At 39.8% G+C, this 22,121-nt stretch overlaps 1 protein-coding gene across 3 annotated transcripts in view; it reads right to left on the minus strand.

Moving 5' to 3' along the window:
* Window positions 1-7,016: 7,016 nt before the first annotated feature.
* The window catches only part of ccser1 (coiled-coil serine-rich protein 1), a 75,984-nt gene continuing 60,879 nt past the window's right edge, over window positions 7,017-22,121 (minus strand). For 2 of the 3 annotated variants that reach the window (XM_079467816.1, XM_079467817.1), the window contains exon 10: window positions 7,023-10,995. In XM_079467816.1, coding sequence (XP_079323942.1) covers window positions 10,471-10,995 — 525 coding nt within the window. In that variant the 3' untranslated portion in view covers window positions 7,023-10,470. Of the gene's footprint in view, window positions 10,996-22,121 lie in introns of all 3 variants that reach the window. The other variant, XM_079467818.1, reaches the window with a different exon arrangement.

Here is a 22,121-nt window from a genome sequence, read left to right on the forward strand (position 1 = left end):
ACTGTTGATGTACAGCGACAACAATACATGTTATTCATCACCAAATTGCGCAGCTCCCCACTTTCTCTGTGGCTGTCTTATGTGTGAGATAAATGGCCGCAAGTACCTGTTTTCAAACAGCAGAGGGCTCCCTTCTATTTGACCTGCCTCACATTTCATATCAATATATGCTTGATTTAACTAAAGATTTCGAAAAGTAATGAGAGATTCCAGGATGCAACACTTTGATTTTATGTTTTGGAGAAAAAGCATTTGGCAAACACTTGTAGTGGGTCTGGACATAAAAGCAGCACAACTGATGTGAATTCAGAGTAATTGACTTGCCCCTTTCATTTCAATAAATGCTGTGATTTAACTAAAGATTTGGAAAAGTGATGAGAGTTTCCGGGATTAAAAACACTTTGATTTTCTGTTTTGGAGAAAAAGCATTTGGCAAACACATGTAGTGGGTCTGGACATAAAAGCAGCACAACTGATGTGAATTCAGGGTAATTGACTTGCTCCCTGGGAAGAAAGATCACATTTTAGATAATAATGTCATTACTAAAATATCGACAGCTTTAGTCGTATGTCCATAAAGAGATGGTGTTGCCGTGTTCGGTTTTGTGCAAAGTGCTTGGGTCAATACGTAGGTGGAGAGGTCTGAATAAAGATGAGTTTCAGGTTATTTACATTTGCTGCACCAGGACTCAGACACTTATAAGATCAATCATTTTCTGTCCTCTGAGAATAAGAGAGAGAGAGACCCCACCACACTTCCACGGCAGCTTCAGAGTCCATCTCTTCATCTTCTTACAAAAAAATATAATCTGTGCGAGCCAATGATAAATTACGGCCTCTGACACAAGATTGTTTGTTTCACTTTACCCAATGGCAGGTGAGTTGTCTCCTCAGGCACATCACAAATTTGCTACGGATTTCTTTATATGTTAAACAAATCTCCTTCGGTCATGAAGTTTGGCTTGGGTTTTTCAAGGGCACAAAGACATGTTTAAGTGCTGAGCTAGGACAGATTTGTCTCTCCCTTGGGGTTCATCGACCATGGGCCTGAAGGGGGCCAACAGACGTAATCCACTAGCCTGGCACTGCACTTGCGTTGAGTTTGCCTCGTATGATTAATGGAACACCTTGCATTCGCTTTGACTCTCGTCCTTTCAGTGCGTGTTGCCTGAAGTCATGTCTTCACAGTCTCTGAGACTTGAGCCAAACTGAGACTTTCAATACAAGAACAAACTAATCTTGCCCGTCTGCCGTGGATCCCTAACATAAATGAGGCTGTCAACACTCTCAAACCCATTTGAAACTGTACTGTTAAACTATCAACAGGCAAAGGAGGTTATTTCCTTTCATTTTGAAGACACTGGAACATAACATGTAACCAACATCCAATTTCCATTTCTCTTGTCAGAATAATTGACTATTTTGCCTCGGAGTGTATAAATGTATCAATTCCCCCAATGCAAAGGCAGCCATTTTCGCTAAGCTGCCCAGAATTTTTTCTTGAATTGCATCTTGCCATTCAGTCTCAAAGTGTCTCACTCTTCCTTTAGCAGGGTGACAGTGTGTTTGAAGAAATTGGGTCACACACTCACGCATCTCAAAACTGCAGTATTTTGGGGGGAGGCAAATGATCATTTAGTTTGGCTCTTCTGCAAGATGGAATACAGTGATTCCAGTTTAACACTCATTTGCAGGAGACGAAATTCATTATGTACAGAAAAGACACTAAGTTTAGACTTATGTGGGTCTGGGGGATCACTACAGGCCTCAACCCCTCTCGCTTTCCTTCAGGTGAAAAAGGGAGGCTGAATAATTGGTTTTCTGGCTGACTGACCCTGAAAACATAGTGTAGGGGGAAAAAGGCTGAAATGAACTGAACTATCTTGGGGTGGACGGATTGAAATGCTGAGTACTACGAAGTTGATAAGAGCCATTTGCATGGACAAAATGTCCATAGAGGCTTGAAATGACACAGCTGAGAAAGCAACAGGGAAAGGGTACAAACATGAAGAAAGAGGTTGGACTTTCCAAGCTTCCAAAAGATATTTGCTACTATGAGAATGACAGAGAGAAATAAGGTTGAGATGGTTTTGTTTGAGTTTTGTGTGCTTGACTACTGTATCAATACTGTGGAATAACAAATGCAAGGATAAGAATCAGACTGTTGCATATAAAAATAACTCCAAACTATATTTTAGCATATTCAAAGTTGCCTCTAGAATGTACAAAAATGTACTCTTGGGACTTTTTCTTGGCTCTTCTTCAGATATCCTTAAATGCAAAACTGTTGGATCAGTTTTTATCTGTGCTGGGCTATTATTGGCTGCTTTTTTTAAGTCATCCATTTCAAAAACTAGATTTTTAACAGGAGAAACAAAGTTGTCGACACAATTATAAACATAACTGAAGTAAATAACTGTGATATGCAGACATACGATGAAGGAATAGTTCACCCAAATGATTTTAACCCATAATTTACTCACCCTCATGCCATGATAGGTGTACATGTCTAACTTTCTTCAGCCAAAACACAGTTAGAGTAAATCTTATTTTGGCTGTTCCTATGTTTGTAATGCTAGTGAACAGCAAAATCTGAAGCAAAGCGATAAATCTATGAGTAAAAATAGATAGCTTTCTTTTAGCCAAGATAGGTTGTGGTAAAAATTTAACATGCATAACCAGGTAATAAAGGTGCACTAAACATACACTGAAAAATACACATGAATTTAAAGTGGTAATTTTTGTTCTTAATATATACAAATTAGTTTTAAGATAAACTTAAGATATAAGTGTACTCAACTGTGCTATTTTCAGACACCATGAATAGAAGTACTTAAAACTATATTTTTAGTATATTAAGTACAAACACAATGTGTGAAAATATAGCACTTTAAGTACACTCATGGAAGTATACCAAGTGTAATTAAATAAAGAGTATTTTAGTGCACTATTTGATCCTGGGTACACTTTTAAAAATAAAGGTACTTATAATGTTCTTCACAGCGATGAAACAAAAGAAGTATTTTTTGACCATTCGGTCAAAGGTTCTTTAAAGAACCATCTCTTTCTTACCTATAACCTGAAGGACCATTCTTCAAACGGAAAGTTTTGTTACAAACAAAAACAGGAAGGTTTTTCGGATGTTAAAGGTTGTTCATGGCATAGTGAAGCGCCTTTATTTTAAGATTGTTAAAAAGAAAAATTCATGAAAAACATTTTAGTGAAGCAACCTCAATCTTTGCACGGTTGTGTACAAATGTAGTTGGAGATGCTGAGAGAGCTACTCTCAGAACCAGTTTTAGCATGATGTGTTTTCTGCCCTATAGTGACACGGATAAAGTACACAATAGTCCATCAGTCATAACAATCAACAAAATACATGTCATGTTTCTCTGCTGTAATGCCTCTCAGGAGTCCATTTTGAACCAACATGCTGCTGCTTCAGCAGTCAGATATTAAGAGTGGGTTTGCCAGGAGCTAATGAAGATAAAACAGGTCGAAAAGTATCAGAGACTCAGGACCCTGGGAGGAACCCGAAGGTATTAGCCTGGATTGACGTGAGAAGTGGATAGCCAATGCTGAGCTAAGCCTGTCGAGGCACTTATCCGTCTGAATCTATAGCTGGAACAATAAACTGCCCTGAGGTGTGCAATTTGGGGTAATATGTAATGCGACTTTGGAGGTGTTAAAGACTGTTCAGTCTCATTGTGTTAGTGTTGCCTCAGGCGATGGTTTTACGAGTCCTGGACGTGAGCGGAAGTGAGAAAGACACATTCACAGCTGAAAGGTTCTCTGCCACTTTCTGACGGAAGAAGCAAAATGGATGTTTCTCCATGGGTGGCAAAATACCTTATAGAAACGTATCCCAGGATGCACCTCTTCATAGCACCACACTCAAGAGTTTTTTTTCAATATAGTCTGCTTGTGCGCCTATCTGATATGGGTGTGCTTTAGTATCTCAGTCCGATAAGGCTCTACCGCAAAATTGCTAAACACAAAGTAAATGAATGGGGGCGAGTGGGAACAAAACTGCAGCCGCACAATCAAGGAGGCAAAGAGAGAAAGTCAAAGATAGATATGAGAGAATGAGAGTCATTTCGCTCACCCGCTCGCTATGAGAAACCTGCTGATAATCGCTGAGAGCAAATGAGCCCCAAGTCCCCGCTGCCCTCCCATGACAGAGCGGCGGAGGCCGAGGCTGTGCTACACTTCTGATTATTCCTTATATCCCAGGGTCATTTCCAATTTAAGAAACATGCTATCAAAGCAAGGCGATATTAAATGCAGTGCCCCTATGAACATCACTGAATTCCTGTTAGAGCAAGAAGCCAACGGTAACAGGAATCCTCCGACGCTCCCTTTCTCTCATCCGGGAAGGAAAGGAATAATAATCAAATTTATCTGCCATTACCGGCACCCTCCATTTGTTTTGCTGAGGTTGTGCACAGAGCGTTTAAATATAAAATGGAGGTGTCCTACAGACTGTATACCGTCTTTTATCTTAAACCTTCTTTAAGTTGAGGCTAAACCATGATGTAGTTTAATCAACGTGCCAGGACAGATGATGCTAATAAAATATCAAGAAGCTCCACGCCACTCATGGCAACACACTTTATTGTATAACGAAATGACACTCTTCAGCACCTAGGAGCTGTGTGGGCTGTTTTCTCTCTCATCCTACTGCTTTGTTTCATTCCTCAGTTATCTAAAAGAAAGCATCACCCTTGGGGAAAAGTAAGCCAGCGAGCTTGTCTTTTCTTGCTCCCACAATGGCTCAGCATGCCAGCGTGTCTGGGCAGGGTGAGTAGAGGGCACAGCTCAGGGCACCGTGGGGAGATGGGCATGCCAGTGGGGTGTAGTGAGCAGCAGGCATACTTATTGGCCCACTACGACCTTCCAAAGTTTAGGGGGAATCAACTCGATGCCGTTACTCTTGATGGAAGGCCCCGTGCTCCAGAGCGTTTTGGACACCGAAATACAACAATTATAGTGTCATAAAATGTAGCTTTTATTAACTAAGAACACTGGATTAGTGTTTGTTTTCAATTACATTTTTTTATTCCCAAGATATATTTCTTTAAGATAAATGCCCAAGAATGGTTGGCTGAAGTGATTATTTTTTTTACTTAACACTGTTCAGTCTGCCAAAACACAATTTATCCAACCATTCTTCGACCAAATTCGTTTATATTAGTTCTCATGTAAAAGGTGTGGCCCACATTGCTGCTTCACTGGCCAAGAAAAAGCCAGCTGACAAACCAAGAGATTTGTTTTGTTGTTTTAAGATGCTGGCGGCAGGTTTATCTGAGATGAATTAAACTATAGACTGGCATAAAAAATATTTTCAAAATGCTACAAAAAACACTATAGAAAACTAAACTAAATTAAACAGTAATTTTTTTTCTTTTGGTAATCTAGTTTCCTCAATATCACCAAAATGATAAAAAATCTGATATAACATATGCAATTTATCTTATTGCACTAACCTTTGAAACTTACCCGAGTTCAAGTCCCAGATCGTAGTCCTTTCCCAACTCCTGTTCCACTCACTCTATACATCGTGAGAAGTAAAAAGTACAAAATAATACCTGTCACCATTGCTGGGGTGATACCCTTGAGCGTTCCCCATTTTTCCCACCTTTACATGTAGACGGAATATAAAATATTGTACATTTTGGCTACATAATTGTCCCATAGGACCTTAAAAGACACATTTACATGTAAGGGGTACAAAAAGATTTTACTGTACCTTTAAAGGTACACAATATGTCCCAAATACCCAAAAGGTACAGCATTTTATGTTTAGTATACCTGTACCGGTGAAAAAAGGAACCCTTAAGGTAAAATTTCATACTTTTTGTCCCACAGTGTATGATTTCCGGTCATCTTTTCACCGTACGATCTAAAATAAGTGTATATACAGTTTATACCTGGTAATTACGAAACATGTTCTTGTACCTTAAAGTTGTGTTAAGTCAGCCAATTGAATTAAAGCTTTCCGGTTTTGCAATTGTTGTGGGCGTGTCAACAGAGTATCAAGTTTATTCTAACAGCAACTTCTGCTTCTTTTCTTAACTAACATAAATGATGAAATATCCACAAGTTAGAAAAAAATCGACATCTCATTCAATCCAAGGATCATTTTTAGCGTGTGATTTATGTGCCACCCCACAGAACTGAATTATAACGCGTTTCGAGTAAATGAAGACCAATGAACAACCAGTAAAGTGCAAACTTTAAGAAACATCGTGAAAAATGCCCACAAATGTGCAAAATGACTTCTGGCAACTAAGGAAACATTTTTAAGACATTTCCACGCAGGCGTCATGCATAACCACATCAATTCCACGGAAACACTGATGAACAGTGACAGAGAAACACCTCTGTGCATCAAAGTCACAGAAACCCCACACCAAAACAACGACACCTGTCATTCCCAAAGTTCCCAGTGCCAAATTCTCTCCCTGCAGAGCAATGCAATTACCTTTGCCTATAAGTTGAAGGTCTTTTTTGGTCTCCTTTTAGCTGAAAATAAACCCGTTATGGCTGAATAAGAGAAAGAGCTATATGTGCTGTGAAACTCAGATATTTGAAGTGAACTGTAAAGCTTGAACTGAAACGGACCGATATGGACACACATCTTGTGAGTCACATGGGGATTAGGGACATATATTTTGATGCAATACATTACAGGCAACACAATAAGCAATTTCTAGAGGGCGTTTTGAGAAGGATGACATTTATTTTCCCTCTTCGCCAGGAATCAAGGGCAGGGCACTTAAACTGCTGCAAGCCATCAAAGAAATGGCATTTTCCTGCCTAGTTTCCTAGAGATGATGATTGTAAAATGTGATATTGCTTACGGAGTATTCTCTGTGTACATTAAAAATGATGTCAAACATTAATGAACAGGTGTCTTGATGCTGCAAGCGCTGACAAAAATACTTTACAGAAGTAGTAATGTGGAAAATAAAGACAGGGCTTGCAAGTAATAGTTTACAACAGCCATTTGTTTTGAAATATATGTCTTTAATGAGATTGAATATATTACACAGTGAAAATGATTGTTAACCACCAGAGAGAGAGGAGGACATGAAAACAATATTTAAAATCTTATTACAGTTGAAATATCTTAAAAGTGCTGTTGTTATGTGAACCCTGTACATACTTAAACCAAAGAATTCAACATTTCAAAAAGACGACTTTGATGTATTAACAGAATCTGGTAATACACATTTTATACACAGGTTGAAAAGCCCAAACCCAAAGAGTTGATATTTGTTTTTCAATTTTTACATAATAAATAAGGCCAAATAAATATTTATTCAAAGTGTTCAAGAGTTCAGAAATGTGACAGCAGAGTCACATGCTGTATCAACGAGTTCTTGCTCTCGCTTGCTTTCTCCACACAATCTTATATTCGAACCCATAAACGTCCATTCTTTAAAGTCATGCCGTGCATTTAAAAGCCACGTGCAGGCTTAGCAAAGAACGAGGATCATTCCTTTTTTTCTCGTACCGCTCACTTAACATCCAACAGTCCCAGACAGAATTTTTAGAACTTTGAACAGTATTGCTAAGAGCTCGAACCACGATTGACTTCCAGCAGCTTCTGCCCTCGTGAGGTCATTCCAAAATCACGCAACACAAACACTTTCCGGTCAGGGGAGTGCGATATCAAAGGAGTAATAGTGTGACGGAGCTAAAGCTTTTCTCTCCCTGGGCCTGATCGCACATAAAGCTGGAAGTAGGTCTGAGAGAGAGAAGGATTGGGATAGAAAGCGATGGCGTTCCCAGCGGATCGTTGGAATTGGAGCAGTGGACCTCAGGGAGCAGACCTGCTGGATTGATGGCACTCGGTTTCTTTAGGGTTTCCTTCTCCTCCACATGTCCTTGTTGGAGCTCCTGATCCGTAAAGCCGGGTCAACACTGTCCCAACATTATATCAATGTTATCCCAACGCTGCGTAAATGAGGCCATTACTTCTTTCAACAACTCATCCTCTATGATGATGTGTATGGCAGCTTTACATGTACAGTATTGGAGATATTAACAGGTTTAGTTGCGTTTTATTAGTCTATTGTATTAAACTGAAATCAAAGCCTTATCTATATGTATGGGAGTTTTTCAAAAATAAATGGATTAAAAGTGCTGTAAGTGATTTTTAAGGAATGGCACGCAGAAACATCTGAAAACACTGAATCAGGGGGACTGAAATATAGTATCACAATGACAGGCCTTTATAGTATTTGGTTCGTTTCAACAGATTTGCCGTTTTGATTTTTTCTGCCCGTCAATCATTTTGCACATTCAAAAAGAAAACCAAAATTCATTCAAGTTAAAGGGACAGTTCTGCCAAAAATGAAATTGATTTCATCATTTACTAACGCCCAAGCTGTTTGAACTTACTTCTGCAGAGCACAAGAGAAGATATTTCGAACAATATTGGTCAACCAAACAACATTGGACCCCATTGACTTGCATTGAATGGAAACAAAACTAGAGACATTTATCAAAATATCTTATTTCGGGACCTCATAAGACGGCATCATATACAGCTTTTAACGGTATGAAGGTGAATGATAACAGAATTGTCCAACATCATCTACAACACCTTTCTCTACAAGAGGCTTTACAGAAAAGTAGAACAATATCTTTCTTCAAAACCAGCTGCCTTGGAAATCCGTCTAATGATCTACTGTCCGGCGAAGGCAGCGGTGTTTATTACTTAAGGCTTTATCATTGAATCTCTCCACAAGCGCTGTCAAATCAGTTTTAGCTTAAAATCACTGTACAAAAGAATTCTCTACGTCCATTTCTGTTCGCAGCCAAAGGAAACAGGAAAAAAGCAGCTTGCAATTAGAAGAGGCTAATGAGTGTTAAATTCCCTAAAAGGGGTCTGACAACACGAGGGTAATTCTCACCAGCAGCAAGAGGTTTGAAGCGCTCTCTTCCACTGACAACGGTTTGGCAATATATGCAGGGGTCTTATTTACTGGAGTTGTGTTTACTGGTGCAAAATATCGTGCTGGGCTGGTTATGTGACCCGCGAATACAAACGTTACAACTGATTAGGCTTAATCTAACAAGACAGTTTTATGATTGTGAGTCCGGGTTAAGACTTGTAAATGTAAAATGGTTTTGAAAAAGTCAATTAGCTGTTTTTACATGGTCCAAATTTTACTTTTGTCACGCTGACATGAACTGGTCTCTGTCGATCATACCCGTCACAAAAAGGTGAAAGCTATTGTTATTGTGGTGGCTTAATACTTAGCATTTCATGTGTTTCCACATGAAGCAGTCTTAAAGTTCACCCAAAAAGAAACATTCGGTCATCATTTACTCACCCTCTTGTCATTTCAAACCTGTATTACTTTCTTCTTTCTGCAGAACACAAAAGAAGATATTTTGAAGAATATTTGTAACCGAACAGCGCCAGTAACTGTTCACTGGTTTCGTGTCCATACAACAGCAATCAAAGTGAATGGTTTGGTTACCAACATTCTTCAAAATATCTTCTTTTGAGTTCTGCAGAAGAAAGTCATGCAGCTTTGAAATGACAAGTGAAAATTATGACAGTATTAAATTTTTAGGTGAACTATCATTTTAAATACAGACATAGTAAAAAGTTAAAATGTACTTTTTGGTAGTGTTCATGTTTTGACAGGAATTGGAATCGAGTATCATTTAACAATTACAGCAGCAGAAAAATGAATGCTTTTAAACAGAATGTGTACATGTATTGTGCCAACTCCAGTCCAGTTTATGTTTAAACATGAATATCAATTTGTTTTCTTTCCACTACCCAAGATCTGCAAACATGGCATCTTTGTGTTATTTGGATCCATTTGTTTTCATTTTCTTCAAATAAAAAACTATATTTTTATTTGGAATTTTGGAGAAATGTTGTTGCTAGTTTACAGAACATAACAAAAATGATTGTTTTACTTCAACACACACCTATAAAAAGTCCATTTAGAAAACCTCAGAATAGTTTTGGAGTGGTCTCTTATTCTTTGAACTGCAACATTTGAGTTCCATTTAGTTGCCAAAAACAGACTGGCAAAACCATTTTTGGACCTTGTTATCATCTTGAAATCCTAAATTGCACATACTTGTACCTGCTTGTTCTGCAGGACTGTACAATATAATGATCTTTCGAGTGAAAAAAAATCTAGCCAAAGTATTGAATACAGTAGTGCAGTGTGTACAAAAAAAAGTAAGACGGATTGGTTTTCACACATTATAAATTAAGAATTTCACTTCTTAATGAATAGGTAGAGTCCTAATGTACAGTTAAAGTCTAGCTGAGATTTAAGAGGAAAACAGTATTAGTTACTGTGCAGAATAACTGAGTACATGTGGTTCAGAAGGTACTCGTGGTCACATCGCTGAGAAACTGCACCAAAGTTGAGTGTGTGTGTGGATTGTGTATCGGTCTGAGGCTTGTGTCAATGTGTGTGTGTCGTCTCAGCCATCCTGCTGAGCAAGAGCTTGCAGTTCAGCTGTATGCAGAGAGTGCTGCAGGAAGACATTTTTTCGGCTGTACATATGTAAAGACAGTGGACCACGGGGCGGCTGTCCCAGACGGCCAGTAAAGGAGGACTGAAGTCTGGGCAGAGGCCCCCACTCACTGCGAGGTCCCCTCTCACTGTCTGAAGACAAGCTGCGTGAAGGACTGGCCTTGCCGGGCAGACTCGTGCTGCTTCCTACAACCGCCCGAGGGATCTGAGACGGCCCTGTGTGATCCGTCTTCCGGGGCGCGGGGACCTCAGATGACGTCTGCCCACCTTCAACAGCTCTCCGGCCTGGTTCCCGCAAACCTCCCCCAACTTGGCTCACTGATGAAGTGACGCAGGCCCGGTCCTCACAAGCAGTCGCCCGCTCCACCGCGGGTCGCCCGTGCTGGTCTGCAGCGAGCGCTCGTGCTGGCCGTCGCTCCCTTGCAAGGCTGCTGCTGTTGTTTTGGCCTGTTGGTCGACTTTGATGAACTGCCTATTGAAACAAAGATGGGAAATTAAGTGATTTAATTCGCTGACATTTTTACAAAGCCTCCTTGGCTTTCTACAACCTTTTCTAATTGTTTCCAGACCAACTGGAGCCATGGCTTTTTTTGGGAAGAGAAGGCCAAAAGGCACACATTGCAGGGAGGTGGCACAAGAAATAAAGTCTGGAGCCGAGGAGCACGAGCCACCTGTTCGTTTTCCACACGACGCTGCCTTCTTACATAACCGCCTCTCTTACTCACAATGCTAAATGAGTACGGAACACATATTGCGCCATTGTTTGATTCATATCTCAACCTGGCAGAAAGTAATACTCTGTTACTTGATGTTAATCGGCACTTGACGAACTGAGCAAAAGCTGATTAAATGTGATGTGGCTAATGCGAGAACTTCAGCTGCGACGTGAAATTGAATTTCAACTAGAGGAAGTAATTGAATTGTTAAGTTATGTGGCAGACCGTGCAGGGAAACATGCGGACAGGTAAAAAAAGTAGATGGTTCCTTAAACAAATAGTTCACCCAAAAAGGAAATAACCATCTTTATTTATTTACTCAACCTCGAGTTGTTCCAGATCTGTATAAATTATTTTGTTCTGATGAACACAGAGAAAGATATTTGGATGAATGCATGCGACCAAACAGTTCTTGACTTCCATAGTAGGAAATATTACAATGGTAGTCAAAAGTGCCCCGGAACTGTTTGCTTTCCTACATTCTTCAAAATATCTTCTTTTGTGTTATATGTGTGTTAAAGAAAATGTACAAAGAAAATGTTCATACTGTGGTAGTCAATGGTGGCCAAGAACTGTTTCGTTACAAGCTTTCTTGCAAATATCTTTCTCTGTGTTCATCAGAACAAACACATTTATAAAGACCTGGAACAGCTTGAGGTGAACTGTCTCTTTAACAAGAGGAAGAGGTTCAGGACGATTTATAACGTCAATCCAAGTACGTGGTAAATTAGATGGTGACCAGGGTGGGGGTGGTGGAGTTTCCTCTGGAAAGAACCCCCAGATCAACACGTGCTCCACTACAGTGTCATCCGGAGGAAAACTAGCAAGTAGGGTAAATCAGACAGATTTAACGGCCGTAATCCATTTGGGTCTTTATTAGTTTGTGAAGAAGCCTGTCCTGCGCTAATGGCACGTTTCTGTTAAAAGCCCTCGGGCTGATTATATGCAGTAGGCTGGATGTAGCAAGATTCAGCCTACTCATTTTCCACACTTCAGCACACCTACAAACGTGTACGCACACTCCTGCACAAACACGTTACCATCGGTGTCTGAGCCTCGGGCATTTCCAGAGTAATCCCTGTGTATTATGTATAGTACTGGACTGATAACTGTGGCTGGTGTATAGATATCTGGTTGTGCATTTCCAAAAAAATTAAATCCACTCAAGCAAGCACAACCCATTCTCATCCTCTGTGAAAAATAATAGGTTCAGGGAGGAGAAACCATCGAGCGGCGCGTCTCGTCTCGTCTGTGTCTCGACAAACAAGAATGTATTTCTTTGTTGTTTATTTTTACCCAGAAACATGCAAAATAAATAGACCCGACGAATAGCCTACCTCACCGTCGCAGAGACTTTCTTAAATAAACACTCAAGAGTTTGTGCAGAAACCCCATATTTAACTCATGGAGCATGCTGGGCACATGGTTCACGCTATAGCTAGTCATCTTCCAGAATTTGCATTAAATAAGAACTATGTGTTCACTTTCTCTCAGACAACAACAGAGAGAGGAAACAATTAAATACAATTTAGAGTGCGGTGAGCTGCTGTGCTTTGTCACGGTCTACCACATGCCAGACACTAGAATCAACCAATGATGGACCGAGAGGTGTGTCAGCCTGTACTTCCCGAAACTCCATCCATCTGAAGTTAACATGATGAAGAGAGGCTTCTCAGAGTGCCAAAGGAGAGACAGAGAATAAGAGAGAAAGACAATGAAGCTAGGCATTTTGGGGAGGGCTTGAGGACAAATAGATGTCCTCTTCACCTGTGAACAGACCGACAGGTCTAAATATTTTTAAATGGGCTCATTGGGTACCACAGCTGTCAATTAGCACTGGGGTTTCATGACAGGTAACTGTCAGCATTTTGATGACCATACCAGTGATAAATTCTCGAAAGCAATTTTAACCTCTTAAACCCACGGGTCGGTCCAATATTACATAATCACATCTTGTGTTCGTACAGCACTAAACATATATGGTATCTTTTGAAAGCTTAGAACGCTCAGCTTTCTTACCAGTCCTATCAGCTTCGTTTTAATTTGACATAAAATTACACAATAAGGTGGGAATTTGTCTTCCTAAAACTCATCCCGACTCCCCCGTGAAAGTCACAAAAGCTATATTTAATTTCATATTTTCATCACAGAAACTCACAAAACAAATCGTATAACAAAAATATCACTCTATATTTCACAGATCTAACACTTTAAACTAACATAGCAGAAAATTGTCCAAATTTTTATAAAATGAGACCAATCAATTTACTCCAATGTATGTGGCTAGGGTCAGATGCAAAATATAAACCAGAGCTAAAGAGGTTAATACTACATCAAAAATAATACTGAACACAGTTCACTTTAACAAACTTTTAACAACTTTTAATAATGAATTAAAAATATCTCATCATAATTCGCAATGGCAAAGAAGCGAAAAGATGGCGACATCTTAGTTCTGTGTTAGCCACTGTAGTGCTTTGAAGGGGAGGGGGGAATGAGCCGTTGGTTGCAATTCACAATCTCACCGCTAGATGCTCCTAAAATCTCCACCTTGCTCGTTTAACAAATTTAATGTCAAAATAGTAGAGTCTGAATTAATTGAAAAGGAAGATACTAAATAAATAAATAAATAGTGCTTGATGTTTGTGCACTTATCTATTTACATTTACATTTATGCATTTATGCACAGAGCGTTCAAGGCACACAGCAATATCAATAATAGTTAACATTCAAAAATAAAAAATAAACTACTAAAGTAATCAAAGGTAAAATAAAACCAGCTAAATTACTGATACAGTGTTCACTGTGTGATTATTAGATGTAATACATTACACTACACTGATTTGATGCATTCACAGTTGTTGCTAGTACTGAGGCATGAACTGAGACTGCATGACTAGATTATGAAGTAGGGAGCTGCAAATTCTTTGCTGCATACAACTGTAGTCAAAGGAAAAGGAAAAAAACTGACTAAATGTAATGAAATCCCTTGCATACCTGATTGACCTTGATTTTAACCTTTGATCTTCTGTGTTAACGATGGATTTTTATGGAGCTTAGTGCCCTGAGCCTTGTCGTGTCATGCGAGCAGCGCTTCACTGCAGGGAGAATCAGTGCAAGAAATGTGAGCTCCAAAAAGAGCTTGCACATTTATGCGCCGAAACACTGATCGATAGAGAAAGAGTGATCGATATTCGAGGTCTGAAAAAAAACCTTCCAAAATATAAAACAAAACGGAAGCAAAGAGTCAAAAATGACAAAAACTGAAAGTGAGGAACTGAAAGGCCGTGCGGGGTAGGGATCACCGTGTTTCAAGGGAATGAGACGATCCTTGTTCCAAGATGATGTGGGATGATTTGATGTGTGGAGTAACCGAGTGTACTTCAAAAGGATCCCCCCCAATGAGCCCCTCCAACAGCTGTCAGCTTAAGGGAAGATACGATTCTTTATAGTTCCTGTCTTGTTCTCCATGACAGCACAGGCCCAAGATAAACAATAACGGCAAACATACATCAAGAAAGAACTTGGAGGGAGCAAGTCTGACATAAAAGGTGAAATGTAGAAAAAAACATTGGTAAATTGAGTTTCTATCAGATAAGCTGGAAGATATGTTCAGAAGCCGATGAGCTTGTTGCAACTGCGTCACTGTAAAGCCACCTGTTAAATTGCTTGTGTGTACATGCGTGTAACGCTCCACGCACCCACACGTAAGAACTTGCCGTGCTCCATTAACTGTCAATGGATGGTTTTGGGATCAATATGATGAAACACACAAAGCAATGAAGAAATCTCAGCTCTTCGCACTTGAGCTCGTATTGCTTGGGCATCATCTACTCAACAAATCTCTCCATACAGACAACAGGAAAACCAATCACAGAGATCTGTAGCCTCAAACGCTGCAGAAAAAAATAACATGGTTCTCTGAGCTGAGCATCCCATAAGCATCCTGGCATGATGCATAATTTTCGCTCCATCTGGGCTGTGACGGCGTGGAGGTAGAACATGATTCACGGAGCCAAAGGTCTGAGAGCCCTCAGGCTGTGTTGTTTTGCGCATCTCGTCCGCTGGCATCCATTTGCTCTGGTGTCACTCTGCAGAGAGGTGAGCTGTCATCCACTCGTGGCTGGTAATGCCGAGCCTGGCTGAAGGCTTGAGCGAATATCGATGTGATGACCTGTTTTGCGCAGCCCGGTCCTAGACTTTTATGTCAGGTGTGAAAGTAGATGAGGACACGCATCCTCAAGCCAAATTAGTCACGTGCAATGAGACATGGAAGTCAGACCAACGGCTTAAATCCATGCGAATGTCAACATCTGCACCAGAGCTGAGCAAACAATTAAAAGGTGAACTAAAGCAACATGCATGAATAACAAGATTATAGCAATACACACATGAATAACATGATGGATTTTACTATCCAAATGTTACTTCCGGTTCTCCAATTTGATTGGCTGGTATGTACTACTATGTATACAGTACATAGTGTTTTTATGAATGAGGACAACGAATGGGTGGGCTGTTCACTTTTGGTTAAAACTTTGTCCCTAAAATATAGTTTTACACACATTTCTCTGGCAGAAAAAAAGCTTATTTCATGTGGAAAGTTTCATATAATCTTTTCACAACATAACATCTTTCTCAAAGTGGAACTTCTTGCATGAATCTGACACTATAATAATTGTTTAATAAAGCAATTCCGATTTGAATTGTTAAACATTGCATGAACAAAGATGAATGTTCTCAGCTGCATTAGCCTGTACAATATCTGTTACCAATTTTTCACGAGTTCGCCTCACATATAACAACTACAGATGGGGATGGATATTATGCATATTTGGCGTCCGGTCCTGGGGAGTGAGGGCTCCTATGAACTCTGAGCGCCTGCCCCTTGTCCAGGGAGAGGGTCCTGGGCCCGGTGTGTGTCCGAACTCAGCTCGTCCCCCCCGGTTATACTGCAGTAAAAATAGGCTGATGGTGAGGAGTTGGGGTGGAGGAGGGATGCTGCAGAAATGTAGAGAGAATGCGGGTAAGGTGTCTTGTCTTCTTGTAGGGGTTTTCTCCCGGGCCTTAAGATGATTGGTGAGATTGGTTATAGGAAGCCAGCCGGGTTAATTTTCTGAATGGTGAGATTGGTCATAGCAAGCTAGCCGGGTAAGTTATCTGCACGTGCTCCTCCAGACCTTTTTTAATAAAACATAATTTCTTGTTTGAGTATTTCGTCCAGCATACAAGATCAAATAAAAGGTCTATGTGTTTCTCTCATGCACAAAAACACCAGTGTGAAACACCAACTTCGTCTGACCCACTAAGTTTCCCCGAGGCCCTCATCCCGTTTCAGTGGTACACGGACTGCTGGAGGGCTTGCCTACTTCACAGCATCTCATTTCTCACACCAGTACATCCTACACCTGCGTCAGAAACCCACATTCATCCCCTCTCTTTTCTAAAGGCCTTAAGGCCACCAGCCTACTCTGACTGGACGAAAATGCATCTTTAAAATACACCCCAAACTCAGCCTCTCTGATATTGTTTACTCGTCCTGGGGACATCTTGAAATGAAGGAAATTCAACTTCCTTGCGAGCTCCAACAGGGTGGAACATGCTGGCAGAAAAATATTTTACATTTCCATGTTTACAAATTTCTGTCTGTGGTCTGGGGCCCGTTTTATGACAAATGCAAAACGCATACATTTTGGCAAACATTTAAACAGGTTTGAGCAGTCGCACTGCGTGCTAAAGCCTAGATGGAGCTTTATTGCCATGGTGAAGAGAACAAAAACTAAGTTAAAGAAAGCCTGTTAGCACCAAATATACATTTTAAACTGACAATAAAGCCTGTAATAATTTTCAATGTCCAACTACTAATTACCATTTATAACCCATATGGTCAACATCAGCCGGAATGACTGAAAAGTGTTTGTTGCTCAGAGGAACACATGGAGAGCAGAAGAAAAGAGAAGACTGCTAGAGGTAACAAAAGCAAAAAAAAAGAGATCACTATGTCCTTCCCTGGATCTCCTGAGCGGAGCTGTCAAACGTCACTCGTGGCCGGCTGAGTGAAGAGAAAGCTAGCCCTGTGGACGCCTGTCTCATATATAACTCACCTCGAGGGCTCTACAGTCGGGGCCTCTGCCGCCGGCTCCTCAGTCACGTCAGTCTAGCTCAAAACACGGCCCTTATTAATTACCACTATTGTATTCACTGACACAAAGAGAGGATAACAGGGAAAAAAGAAGAGGAAGCTGGGCACTGGTCCTTTTACACCTACTGCCAGCCACCACCACCATTTTCCATGGTACTGCCACTCACATGACTGCTTGAGCCGATGGTTGTTTTTGCATGACTCCTAATACTGCGTTTAAATTGTAGGTTATGTAACCAGAATACTGCAATTATGCTCAATATACAAAGTCTCCAAATCACACAAAGATGATGTCCTACGGAAACATCGTATTATAATATATTGTGATTTTTATGTTTTGCCCTAAATCCTTATTATAAGTCACCCTTTAATGTTTGTCACAGGGCCTTTACCAATAAAAGTATTTAATCATTCGACAAGCACTTTTTAATACTTGTGTCAAGTTGACAGGTTTCCTGAAAAAGGAAAATACAGGTCAAAAATGACAATAAAAGTGAATAATGTATGTACTGCAGCCAATATCGTTGTGTCATGGTGATTGGGGTGATCAGAAAACAGCGAGATATTTATTATATTTACACCTTTTAAATCGACCAACTTATGGTTCACCAACAATATTCTCTGAGTTTCAGGCTGCGACAAAACAAAATACATCAAGTAAAATATCACATTTTCTTATAAAAGTGAGATATACAGGGAAACAAAGACAAAATCGATCCAGCTTCAGTTGTTCTTATAGAGCCATTAGATAATCAGGCATGAAAGATTTGAACCATAATTCAACACTTCTTTTAGTTTTATACTTTTTTCTACAGGAAAGGAGGATGAGGATGACTAATCATGGCTGAGAAAAAAAATATACATACAAGTACAAAATGCGATATAAAATGCATACATTTTCTTTTATCTTTCCATTTTCTATGTATCTTAAAGATAATGTATTTGGATAAATATTTCACCCAAAAATTTGACTTTTCATCATTTACTAACCCTCATGTCATTCCAAACCTGTATGACTTTCTTCCGCAGAACACCGAATAAGATATTTTGAAGAAAGTCTGTAACCGCACAACGGTGATACCCGTTGACTTCTAAATGCAAGAGAATGATGCTTATTTTCTAAATAATATCCATAACATTAATATTGTACTCTTTTTTATTTTTTATTAATAGACTATGTATTATCCGTCATTATAAATTATACATATTTCCATAGTTAATGAGTAACTATAGTAACCAGAATTTGATTATTCTCATACTTAACTACAACCCGTACACTAAATGCACAGCCAACTGTTTCTACAACATTATAAAATAAATGCACAGCCAACTGTTTCTACAACATTATAAAATAAATCACCATGTTTTATTTCTTTAAACTTCTACCTGAGGACTAGCAGTTTGCTGTGTACTCGATGACCAATCAATGTTGTTAAAACCTCATAAACCACATGTTGTCCTGTGTTTCACAGTGCCGTCTATAATGAAGGAACAAATCACCTCTCATTTTAACAGGAGAAAAAAACGACAGACAGGACACGAGAGAATCTTTTTATCTCTGTGTTGTGATGTTCCGAGAAAATATTTCTCCCTGTAGACGCTGAGACTGCGTTCCCCCGTTTCTAATTTGGATTCTATGCTCAGAGTTAATTGCATACAAGTCTAAGTCAAGACTCATTTTTAGGGACCTCACAATTTAATCAAATTAATTTCTACTAAATAATTCTCAACGCACAATTTTCCAGCAACAGAGAGGAGCAACATTTTGGAAGGTTAGCCTTACCAAATTTTTCGTAAAGGCTCAGTGAAGAAAGTCGTACTAAAATAACCGTCCATATCATGTTTGATATATTAATTGCCTGCCGTTCGCAAGACTGCGTTTGCTCTCCAGTGCTCTTAATATTAAAATGTATGGATGGGCTGCCTCATTGCAGACGCTCCACACAAACCAAAACAAAGAGAATTTATTCCTATCACATTTTCTTGATCTGCATATTACTTTTCCGTATTCGCCGGCAAAACATTACAACTGTGCACCTCGGGGCAGTTCCGCATGTGCAGCCTGCAAAGCAATTGTTCATTAATATTCATGTTTCAGCTCTTTTCATTAATGCTGCACTAAACTGCTATATGAAATGCAGAGGGCTGTGGCCCTCACATTCTAAGAGATAAAAATATTCACATCCTGTAGCAGAAGGACCCCCAACGTTTATCTGCTGGGGTCCCATTGCGTTCAGCACGGAGCAGGAAAGACCCCGGCTCACGCCGAAGTGGCCCTCGTGGCGTATAAGTGAGTCACACTTCACCCTGAGACTGTGATAGGGGATCTTGGAGAGGGAGCCGAGCGCTCGCGAAGCACCTGCCCTACTTTCCTATGACTAATGAACCCGAGGTGTCCTGAATCTGTCCACTGGTTAGGGGGAGGGGAGGTGCAGATTCGGTCCCTCAGCTGGGCCTAGAGTAGTGATGGATATGCAGTCTCATCCTGGGCACAGGGCCAGGATGGACACATGCTAGTGCGCGCACATACACACACACGCAGGTAGCAGTCAGCAAGATGCTGCATCAATTAGCCATGCTGAGTGGGGGATGACCATGCACGGGGAGCCACATCTAAAGAATGACGCCGCACAGACGCCCTTCACAACACAACATTTTTCTGAAACCGTCCTGGCAGCTTTTTTTGTCGTAATGGGAATCCACAAAGTTGATCAAATAAAGGGGGATTTGTATCCGAAGTTGATGTCTGTCTTCATTTTGCTCTTTCCTCACATCACCGGTGCTTGTTCTATAATATAATCTATATAGTGAAAACCCTCCGCCATTAAGCAGCAGTGAAATTCTGGAGTAAATAACATCATCAGCTTCTCTCAGCAGGTCTACCCCTTCAACAAACAACGCTGTGCTGTGATATATCGTCCTAATGATGTGCTTGAGGACACCGAGTAAAATACTGAAACAATAAAACCTCACACATGTTCATTTGCCTTCTTCATGCGACAGTAATGTGAACTTAATAAGCTAAGTCTTCTGAGCCTTGACTTTTTTTTCACTTAAAACATAATTAGAGGAAAGGTATATCTTATAGAGCCTGGATGGAAATAGACCCTGAAGAGTTGGAGAACAGGAGTGTGTGGAAACACAAACATTCATGTTTTAATGAGCGTTGAAAAATGACTTTATGCGTGTGGTGATTAAACATGCTCTAGGACGGTACAGATCTAATCTATTTGTCGTCTTGTATACTTTCGCACAGGGTAATCTTTTGGGAACATGTGCAGCTTTAAATGACAATTGTGAATCTGATCTTTCATCTACATTCTACAGACACATTTAATCTGTTCTTATCAAGCATCGAACATAACTGCTGTGATGGCTCCGAGATAAAGTTTGTGCTTTATTTTGATTTGAGCCCAAAATACTTAAATTGCTTTTGAGATTACTTTACATTGTGACTTACTGGCTACGCTATAACGCTTGCTTGCAGAAACGCTCTAATTTTAGATACAAACAGATGTCGTGGAGATTTGGATGGGATTTTCCCCAATGCTAGCCAAATGAAGCTAATTTAATTTCGCATCAATGCAACTTTTGGCACAGTTGCGCTTTAACTCCATATTAGATAGTTTACATATTTTAAATACTTTTTATAATATATGCACTCATATAAATAATATCGTTGCTGTCATTCTGAAACCTCGTACTGTATTTCCAAAGTGTTTCATGAAATGGAAAAAACACTGTATTTAATCATTTAAGCACTTTTTAATACTTTTTACTTGGTTAAATATTTGCAAAACCCAGTGACAATTACAAAAAATAAAAATAAAATAACAAAAGTGTAACCCAGGTTACTAGGCCCTTATTAGAAGTCCAGTTTATCAGTTAATTGATTTTATCAATACGTTAATAAATTCATAATTGTTTTGTGACAGATAAATAAACAGAGTTGATTTAAAATCTTACACAAGATGAATAAATAGAATTTAGGATTAAAATCTTAAATATGTCAGTAAATTGATTAATAGATTGTTAGCAATTAAAATAAACGGATAGTCTGTTTAAAAAGAATATTTTGTTTATTTCAAAATGTGGCGAATGTGCCTTTCTTAACTGTAAAAGATTCGGGTGACATGAGGAGTTCACGTGATATAACACAGCCTAACCAAGGAGACGCCGTCGAGGTGTACGTGCTGTCGTCGTTTTTTCTCTCTCTGCCGGACCAACGTCAAGGTGGCGTCATGCTAACCTGTTGCTGCAGATATTACGGGTTTGTGTAAAAGAGCCAGATATTCCAAGTCTGAATTATTTTTATCGTCGACGCAGAGAGTGAAGCTTTTTCTTGCCGTGGGTTTATTAGCGGACCGCGGGGTTGTGACAGACGAAAGAGAACGTGAGTTGTTATTAGCAGCATGGCGCTAGCTCATGCTATTAGCCACATGTACTTCGCTAAGTTCCGTTGTGAGGTTACGCATTACTGAACTCCCGTGTCCCTGTCTCTTAAAAGCGGAACCTGGACTGATGAGAGCTGTGCTTTTCTGCCTTGTACCCGGAGTGTGTGTGTATATATGTATTTGAGCCTCTGGTGAGTAAACTTTACTGAAGTTAGCCTGATAAATGGAGTTGAAATGTGCATCTGCTAATGTTAATATGGATTTACGAGGCATTAATTTCATGTATGTTGTGTTAAGAAAAAATGTTTTATATTAAGGTGTTTTGTTTACATTATCCCCACTCTGT

This window comes from Barbatula barbatula (assembly GCF_947034865.1).
Source record: "Barbatula barbatula genome assembly, chromosome: 11".
Taxonomy (NCBI): domain Eukaryota; kingdom Metazoa; phylum Chordata; class Actinopteri; order Cypriniformes; family Nemacheilidae; genus Barbatula; species Barbatula barbatula.